The sequence below is a fragment of the Amaranthus tricolor genome, chromosome 8, assembly GCF_026212465.1.
Source record: "Amaranthus tricolor cultivar Red isolate AtriRed21 chromosome 8, ASM2621246v1, whole genome shotgun sequence".
Classification (NCBI taxonomy): Eukaryota; Viridiplantae; Streptophyta; class Magnoliopsida; order Caryophyllales; family Amaranthaceae; genus Amaranthus; species Amaranthus tricolor.
In genome coordinates, this window is record NC_080054.1 from 11,253,420 (window position 1) to 11,263,544 (window position 10,125).

The 10,125-nt window shown below is 32.4% G+C and overlaps 1 protein-coding gene across 1 annotated transcript; it reads right to left on the reverse strand.

Moving 5' to 3' along the window:
• Positions 1-2,890: 2,890 nt before the first annotated feature.
• On the reverse strand, positions 2,891-3,771 carry LOC130821534 (uncharacterized). Its single transcript, XM_057687327.1, has 4 exons — positions 3,717-3,771; positions 3,572-3,623; positions 3,426-3,514; positions 2,891-3,297 (listed from the first exon to the last, which is right to left on the reverse strand). Exons 1-4 carry the CDS (start codon positions 3,769-3,771, stop codon positions 2,891-2,893), a joined length of 603 nt encoding a protein of 200 aa, XP_057543310.1.
• Between the last annotated feature and the right edge of the window lie 6,354 nt (positions 3,772-10,125).

The window sequence follows — 10,125 nt, forward strand, 5'->3', positions numbered from 1 at the left end:
TTTTTTAGTTTTTTTATTTTTTATTTTTTTTAAAAAATTTTTATTATTATTGTTATTATAATAATTATTATTATTATTTTTGTTATTATTATTATTATTATTGTGGTTTAATAATAATAATAATAATAATAATAATAATAATAATAAAAATAATAATTATTATAATAACAATAATAATATGAATAAAAAGATAAAAAAAAATTAAAAAAAAATGAAAATGAAAAGCTATTAACTTTAATGGCACATTTGTAAATTTTTAAATTTTAGGGGCAAATTCGTAATTTCATTAGAAAGAGGTGACGATAAAATAAAAAGGGTGACGACAAATAATAATGCCCATAAAAATTGGAAAAAGCATTCAACAGTGAAATCACTGTTCATTTGGCAAGAAATGAACAGTTATCAGTCCTTATACATATTTTATAGTTAGAGGATGTATGATTAAAATAATAAAGCCAAAGATATTATCACTAGAAACACTATTTTGATTTTTGATACTTTAACTCTATAATTTTTTAAATTATTTTTTAAATTGTCAAAAACATATTGTCTAATATATTATATTCTCTAATTATTCAATTTAACAATAAAAAAGTATTAGTTAAAGATACTTAAATGGTAGAAATATTGGTAAAAATTAATATCATGTCATTTTTTTAGCCAATATATGAGTTTCATATAGCAAACACTCTTTAATTGTGACATTTAGAGTTTTTCAAACTTTTTATTATAATGTATGATTAGAAAGGTTTGTGTAAATACATAAACTAGCTAAAAGTCTAAGGGGGTGTTTTGGCATGTGAAAATAAGACTTTGTGAGACTTTTAAGAAAAGACTTTAAAGATAAAAACATCACATCCTTTGTTTGTCAAATTAGATGAGACTCATGAAAAAATTGAGAATTAATATGTCTTTATTTGGTAAGTGTGAATAAGACTTTAAAATCATGATAAAATTACTTATTTTACATTCTCTTTAAAATAGAACATATTTTGTAAATACGCTAGATAATTGTTATTATTATCATGTTTTCCAAAAAAAAAAATGTTGTTATCATGATGATGCCACAATACAATATATACACATTTTATCTTATTATGCTATGAAATAAATTTCTACTTAGTATAGCAATAAAAAAAACAAGCTACTTCTTTTTGCATACCAACACACCTATTTCTTTAATTTTGCACACCATCAGCAATTACAAACAAAATACACACATACCTCACCCAATAATTGTACACACAACCTACTCACCACCTACACAACACACCACCTACACACTAAGAGACAACACACCATCAAGACACAACACACCACCTGCAAATTAACACATTGCACACCATAACACAACAACATACCATTAAAGTAGAAGATTATATATCATATTACATCCAAAAAGTCTTCCTTATATCCAAATTGAATATACATTCTCAGGTAGAAGATTTTATGTCATATTACATGTTACTTACAAAATATAGTTGACATTTTATACTAATACTAGTCACTTGCACATTATAAATGTCTTACATCTAAAATGGAATATACATCATAATGCGGAAGAGGTTATAACGTATTACATGTTGCTTACAAAATGTAGTTGTTACATTATATTACTGGTCACTTGCAAAATATAATTAAAATCAGTTGCAAGTAAATTGGTCCATCAATCTCTTATCGAGCAAATATGACCTTAAATTCATGGGGCATAGTGTAGAAAAGATCCATTTTTCATGTATCTTGACCAATAAGACAAGTAGCCTTTACAACTTCTTCTGGACTAAGTCCTAGGAGAGTGCATAGTTTTCGAAATAATTGCATTCTCTTATCATAAGTCAACTCATGAACATCCACTTTATGTGTAAATGCTTTCTTAATGTCGACAATAGCTAATAAGTAATGCACTCTCCTTTTCAGCATCTATTAAGACTTTAAATGGATTTTGATATTTTCACAAACTCGAGTTCAACTGCATCAAGTTCACCAGATTTCCATTTAGATTGCTTAGATGTAGCAGGAGTTTTGTTGTTACCTCGAGTTCAAGAGGTTGCTTCACCAACAACTTGAGTATCAACTTGAATTGGATTTGATTCTTCCTCATCTTCTTCTATGTCGGTGACATCTCCAGGTCCTCTTGTTCTATCTCCACTAGCCAAATCTTTTGCGTAAATTTCAATAAGTTTATCATAGTGTGAAAACGGCTTCATGAACATTGGAGCAGAACCTTCGCGACTCCAATATGAAAAGGAACAATGGTTAGTTGATGCACAACAAGGAAATATCATTGCAAATATATAGGAAATTGAGAAAGAAAGTACCTTTGCCCATTCAAGGTAGACCTCTTTATCTCCCGTCATCATTTTTTTCTCATCATCCCAACCAAAACCACTTCCATTTCTGTATATCTAGAATGTATGAAAGGATTCTCTTCATAAGCTTGATCTTCGATTTGATATGAGGATCAGCCTTCAAATCACAAGTTGGAAGTCGTTTTTCATTTCCTTCTCAACAAAAGCAAGGTATCTACCTTTAAAGCATGTGTCTACTTTCCAGCTTGTAGTGTTAAGCTTATAAAGAATATCAACTAGGGCAGACTCCTCGTTGATAGTCTAAGTTCTCTTCTCTCTTTTTACTATTGACAACACTTGTTTTTCCTTGTCTGCACACAAGTCTTTCTTCCCCTTTTTTCTTCTTGATAACATTCTTCATTACATATATGAGATAATCAAATAATCAAATACCACAATATGAAGTATATATTAGATACTAAACAACAACATGAAAATATCATAACTATTATAAGTAACAAAATACATGAAAGCCATTTAATAGAACATGTATTTATAACATACAAAAGCAAATTAAAATAAGCAAGCATAATAACATATCATTATGTGCCTCTTCTTGGCCGCCATGTGGCCCACATCTTTTGCGCTAATTGATCTCTCCAAAGACCCCATTCCACTGATGCTTCCCCACCATCAATGTCAATGTTGTTATCTGTTTGTAATATACTCATATAATCTTCTAAATTGTCCTCAAGTGGTTCATAACCCATTTGTTGTCGTATGAGATTATGCAGGTAAACACATGCAAGGATTATATCGGAATGTGTTTTGAGTGAGTAAAATGATGGGTTTCTTAATATTCCCCATCGTATCTTGAGCAAACCAAATGTTCGTTCGATCACATTTCTGGCAGACGAGTATCTCATATTAAAAAGCTCCTCTTTCTTAGTAGGTGGATTTGTCCGTTCATGCAAATGATAACGTTGTTCTCTATATGGAGCAAGAAAACCTTCACAATTTTTATACTGGCATCAACAAGATAATAAAGACCTATAAAAAGTATTTGGATAAAATCAAAATACGATATTATAATACAATAACATCGATAAAATTTTAAAAAATATATATATCTCTTACCACGAGGAATTTTTAATCCGTTAGGTCTACTTTGGGCATCTCGAGCAATCCTACCATCTGCAGTTGAACCTTCCCCCAACATATATAAACTGCATGTTTGGGGCACAAACACCAAGAACGTTTGTCGCTAGATAGCTTTTTCTCACTGATATCGTGGTTGATCAATAGTAGGCACGTTTATCTTTATGAAGGTTCCATCTAAAGCACCCAAGCAATTATATGATACAAATAATGTAAGTTAAAAACTTATTATGAATTTGTCACTTAAATTCATTGTAAATTTAAAGATACCATCTCCTTTTTTTACCTTGAACCATTTCCACCTTTCATCTTTACAATCCTCCATGATTGGTTGAGGGGTCTTTAGGAGTACTTTCCATAGTTTTAGTATTGCTCTTCATACATGATGAAAACGTCTGCTAATTGTTTCTTGAGATTGTTGAAAGTCAAATTTAATTTCTCGATGTGTTTCATCATATGCATTTATATGTAAAAAGATAGCAATCATTTCCTCCACGCTAATATACTTACTATTTTTCAAACCGCCGACATTTCGAACCAAAGAACATAAAATTTGATTCTAATTTGCTCAAGACATAAGGTATCACTTCTTTCAATCATATCACGCAAATGCTTATCTCTAATTTTCGGATCATACCAACATGGTGTCTTTGTAATCCTACTTTTACGTCTCCTAAATAACATCAATAACATCATCATAATATATATCATTAGTAGAATTTTCATCCTACGTCGTCTCATTGTACACCATATAATAAGAAATTCTCAATTAGCAGGTAGCCGAGCCATAGCTGTAATAAATAAAATTTAAGAATACCAATACTAATGAAAAATACAATGAGGAATTTGTGACCTTATACCTATGACTCAAGCCCAAAAAATTAATAGCATGAGACTTCCACAAACCAACAACTATATCCAAAACACATCAACACATATAAATCACAATACACATCAAAATGAAACACACAATTGCTAATTTCCTTTTGTAAATTAAAACTAAATTTATACCTTAGGTTGACCGGCCTCAAACTTCAACATTGGATTAACGTATGAATCATCATATATTTGATCTATACCGGCCTCAAGATCATAACCAGGAATAGTATTGTATAATTTGTCACCATCATTAGAACCCACATCTTTAGCCATCCCAAACAGCTCAAAATATGACATTCGGTCAACTTCACAATTTTAAAAAATAGTCACTTGAACTCCCATATAATTTAATCCATCATCTTCTGAAAAAGAACCCCCATGATGAATTTTGACAGTCACACAATCTGCACACATTTTCCCTTTGAACATAAAATTTACAATTAGCTTTGGATCATAGGTAACTTTAATTTATGATTTTGTTCACAATTAGGGAGAATAATCAAATTTCATTATTTTTCCCTAATAACTATCAATAAGAACCAAAAAAGTTAATGACAAAACTATAAACTTCCACGTGTGACCAACAAAAATCCAATTTGTTCATAATCTCAAATTAATCTTCATTCAATTTGTAATTAAAAGTTAAAAAGCCTAGAAACTAACAACATTCTACATATAATTGCAGATTGGGTGAGAAATTTCATTAGTTTTTCCTAATGACTATCATTAACAATCAAGAAAGTTGATGAAAAAACAATAAACTTCCATGTGTGACCAACATATATCCAATTTGCTCATAATCTCAATCAAATTGATTAATTCAACCCTATTCTTCATGTACTTTGTAATTAAAAGTACAAAAAAATTCAACAAAAATTTCATTTACAATTGCAACAAGAAAATCAGCAAGATTGATTAACCAATATATACAAAAAAATAAAACCCTAAATATCAAAAAATAAAACCCTAAATTTCATTCCTAAAGAAAAACATTAATCCAACCACTAATTGTTCATAGAATTTGTAAATAAAATAATAACTTATGAAGATTAATCAAACATATTCACAACATAAAATGAAATCTTTTGAAGATTAATCAAGCAAAATGGTAGTGATTTTTCTCACAAATAAGTTCCGAAACATACAAAAAAAGCGTAGAGGATTGTGGAATACCTGAAGCAAATGAGTATATAGAGATGAGTAATGGAGGCTGAAGCAGATGGGAGAACTAAAATGGTGGTACAGCAGCATGAATGGCGGGAAGGGGTTTCTTTGGAATAGCTGGAAGTAGGCATGGCCACGGTCCGGGTAGGGCCGGTTCCGTTCCAGTTCCATCCGGTTCCGGTTCCATTTGGAACCTGTCGCGACCGGTTCCGGTTTCGGGCGGTTCCAAACGGTTCCTTGGCGGTTCATGAGGCGGTTCCGGCGGTTCCAACTCACGGGACGGGCGGGTCGGACCATCGGTTCCATTTTTATTTTTTCTTTAAATATTTATATAATAAAAAAATACTATAATATTGCGGACGTACCTTTGATGATTACTTGATTATTAGCGAAATTCATTGCTTGTCAAGTTGTCATCGTTATTAAAATATTTACTAAAAAGAATGAAAAAAATAAATTAATAAGAAACGAATCAATGATAATGTCGATAAAGATGATTAATAAAAAAAGAGGGAGAAAATGGACTTGAACCTAGTACCCAAAGAAATACTAAGCTGCCTACGTATCCCAAAGGAGTCAAAGCCCACGTAGTTCTTTGTTATACCTTTTATTTATAGTTGTTGAATGTTGATTTATCGTTGTCCGATTGATCCTATTCGTCTTCGTCATCATCATCTGGTTGGTTAGATGCTTCCGCTGACTCTCCTCCTGACGATGATGCAGATGTATCCATCACAACAACGTATGTGTAATAAGCTACCCCCAAGGATAAAACTAAATGCAGGTTCGTTAAACAAAAGTTCTATACATTTAATGTTAGCGGTTGCATTATCAGTAAAACAACAAAATATCTTATCTAATAAGTTCCATTCTCTACATATCTCTACTAATCTATATTTTATGTTTTCACCGGTATGTCTTTCTGGCATTGTCTCAAAAGCGATTATTCTTTTTTGAATAATCCAATTTTGATCTATCCAATGTGCTGTTACACACATATAAGATTCTAAATGTGGGGGAGCAGACCAAATGTCAGTTGTTATGCTAACCCTACCATTAAAAGATTTAAACATTTCAACTAATTCATAGCGCATTGATTCATATAATTTAATTGTGCGTCGTTTAAGAGTGCTCCTAGGGATTGCTCTATATTGTGGTTGCAAAGTTTTTATAGTGAAACGCTCGTGTGCCCTACTTTCACCGTGGTTAAAAGGCAATTCATCACAAATTACATACTTAGAAAATTCATTAATCATATCATTAAGATTATATTTAAAAGGCATACTTGTGCTGGGAATGTCCTACTGTCGGCTTCCACTTGTGGTCCCGCTGCCGCTTGCTGCATGAGTTTCTTTTGTGATTCCATACTTCTTTGCCAAATATTTGTTAAAAGATCCCGTACCACCACCTAAAACGTATTCACAAAACACAATAAATAAATTTTTATAAAATATGAATATATAATGTATGTATAAAAAACTTAAAAAGTATTTACCTCTGACGAAACTGTATGCAACTAAGGGCTTTACTCCTTGACTTTCACAAATTTGACAAGTGCATAAGAAAACATCTGGATTGTCGGTTGGTTCTTTTGTAAAATACGATCACACATGTAAAACAGCTCTACCACCAGGAGGTGGCATTGCCGAAAAAGGTTGTTTTACTGGTTCATCTTCATCTAAATAAATAATTTAAAATTATAAAACTATGATTAAATAAATAAATAATTTCAAATTTAATTAATTTGAAGAATAAAATTATAAAACTAACCAATAGTTTGGAAATTGACTCGTATACCACGAGCTTATCTTTGTTGTTGTTCTTGTAGTTGTTCTTCATGTGATCTTGTTGATGACTGTCGAGATACATGTATCCCAATAGGGGTCGTTGGTTCCTTTTCTTGTTATTCTTCTTCATCAATTTGTATTTCTCTTTCCACTTCTTCTGCATAATTATGTAATTCTGGGTCGTACCCTTTCTGGATAATTTGGTTCATAATTATAATTACTAATCGAATGTGTTGTTGATACCGACGGAGTAGAAGTGGCCTTTCTTTTGGAGGAGCTGGAACCTCCCAATGATTTTGCCACTTTAGTAACTTTTTTTGAGGCTTTTTTCAAAAAAGAAGACATGATTGATAATATTGTAATAATAATAGAATTAAGAAATAAATAAATAATTAATAGACTAATTATGTAATTAACTAAATTAAGAAATAATTAAAAGACTAATTATATAATTAAGAGAATAATTGCGTAATTAAAGAATTAAGTAGAGAGACTAGGAGAAGAAATGAGTTGTGAATGAAAATGATTGAAAGTAGTGGGTATTTATAGAAAAATCCCAACGGCTAGAAACGGCTAGTTTCCAACGGCTCTTTTCACGGTTCCATGGAACCGGTGGGCCGGTTCACCCGGTACCGGTTCCATGGAACCGTTGGACTGGTTCAACCGGACCGGTTCCGATTCCGGTTCCATGGAACCGTTGGACCGGTTCAACCGAACCGGTTCCGGTTCCAACCCGCCGTTCTTAGGTCCGGTTCATGCAATTTTTTTCCGGCGGTTTCACGGTTCCGCGGTTCGGAACCTGTCGCAAACGGTTCCGGTTCCGGATCCGGTTCCAAGCGGTTCGGCACCGGTTCGGTTCCGGATAACCCGCCCCGTGGCCATCACTAGCTGGAAGAAAGAGATAAAGAAATGAAAATCTCACCCTCAAATACCACTCTTGACATTTATTATGAAGACTTTTTTTGTTGTTTAGTTTTTATTTCGATTTTCATTCTCTTTAAATAAATAAAAGTTTTTTTTTTTTTATAAAGTCTCATTTCTTATCTCAAATAGCTAATCCCTAAAAGTCTCATTTCTTATCTCAAATACCTAATCCCTAAATGGCTAAATTTAAAAAAAATATACTACAAGATAATCCAACTCATGTCCTAGCACTAAAACGGACACGGACACGGACACGGACACGACACGGATACGGGAAAACGCCAACTTAAAAATAGCGGACACGGGGACACGTAAATGGTAATATAATAAATATATCAAATTGAAGATAATTTTACAATCTTTCATTTGATATATGTAAATAAACACTTTAAAAACATAAACTCACAAAAAATGCAAATAAGTACCAAATAAACAACATGAGTGTTTAAAAATAGTCATACAAACCAAATCAAAGAAAACCAAATAAATAGGTAAATTTAACTTTGATCATCACACATCATCCATATATGAGGTAACGGAACGCTCAATATGAGCAAATGAAAACTTTTTAAGGACAAAGATAATATATTTAAACTCTCTTTTTAAGTGTAACACGCTGAGATTTTACAAAGTTATTATTTAATCTTTTAAATAACTTTTGGAGATTTTATAATTATATATTAAATTATTTAAATTAGTTTTAATAAATTTCTTTCATATAGGAATATAAATATTAACACTTTTATATTAAAAATAAATTGCAATTACTCAAATAAAGAGGTTGGAATTATATGATTATAATCATATTAAAATAAATGTATGAACAAAGCAAATGTGAGTTGTTGTGAGAGAGTTAATCAAGAAAATAGATAAATAAAATAACAAATGAGTTAGGGTTTTTTATGGGAGACCAAAACCCTTCCCTAACATCAGATTCACACGCCTCCTCTCCCTGTTCTTCTTTCTCTCTTCCTCTTCTCCCTGTGAAGCCACCCCTCCTTCACTCTAGCAGGCAGCAGCCACGGTCGAGCCCCCACGAGCAGCCTGCATCCGCCAGCTACACCTCCTCCCCCACAGCCGGCAGCAGCCACCAACAGCAGGCAATGGCGGATCTACAATATAACCTTAGGTAGCAAATGCTACCCATGAATTTTGGAACACGGGGACCTTTGAGTAACTGAGGAGTTTATTTTCAGCTTTTTCAATTTTTTTTTTTTTAAATAACACACGTGTCCCTTGCCGTGTCCGTCGCGTGTCCTTGCCGCGTCCACGTGTCCGGAAAAATATTAAAAAATTGGACACTTCATTTGGCGTGTCGGACACGGATTTTCGCGTGTCCGTGTCCGACACGTGTCGGACACGCAACACGTCAGTTGACTGCCGTGTCCGTGTTTCGCAGCTCATGTCAACTCAATGCCAATATAATTACTCCTAATTGTCTAATTTAATTAGAGACGGATATTAAGAGTGGAATAGGGTGTGGTAGGAATTTTTGGAGAGAGTATTTTATAGTTGATCGAGAAAGCACGGACATCAAGCCATCAACGAACAATTTAATTCTAAGTCAACATGTGAAATTCTTGAATGCCCCTTCCATCTTCCTAAGTTTGTAATATCTTAATATTTTTTTGTGTCAATGTTGCAAACTCAAGGACCAAGAGAGTACAATTTCTATTAAAAATACCTATAGTGACATTAACTTGGAAAAAATATATAATTAATTTAAAATAAACATTGACTAATATTCTTAAAAAGTTGTAACTTTCATGTATTTAGTAAGGAAAATAAAAGAAATTGGTCATTATTATAAATTCAATTTTACAATTGTAGGATGAGTTAAATATAGTTAGAGGTGTTCAACGGCACGAGTTAACCTAATGGGTTAAGGGTCAGATTAATTTTAAAGGGTTATTTATGGAGCGGGT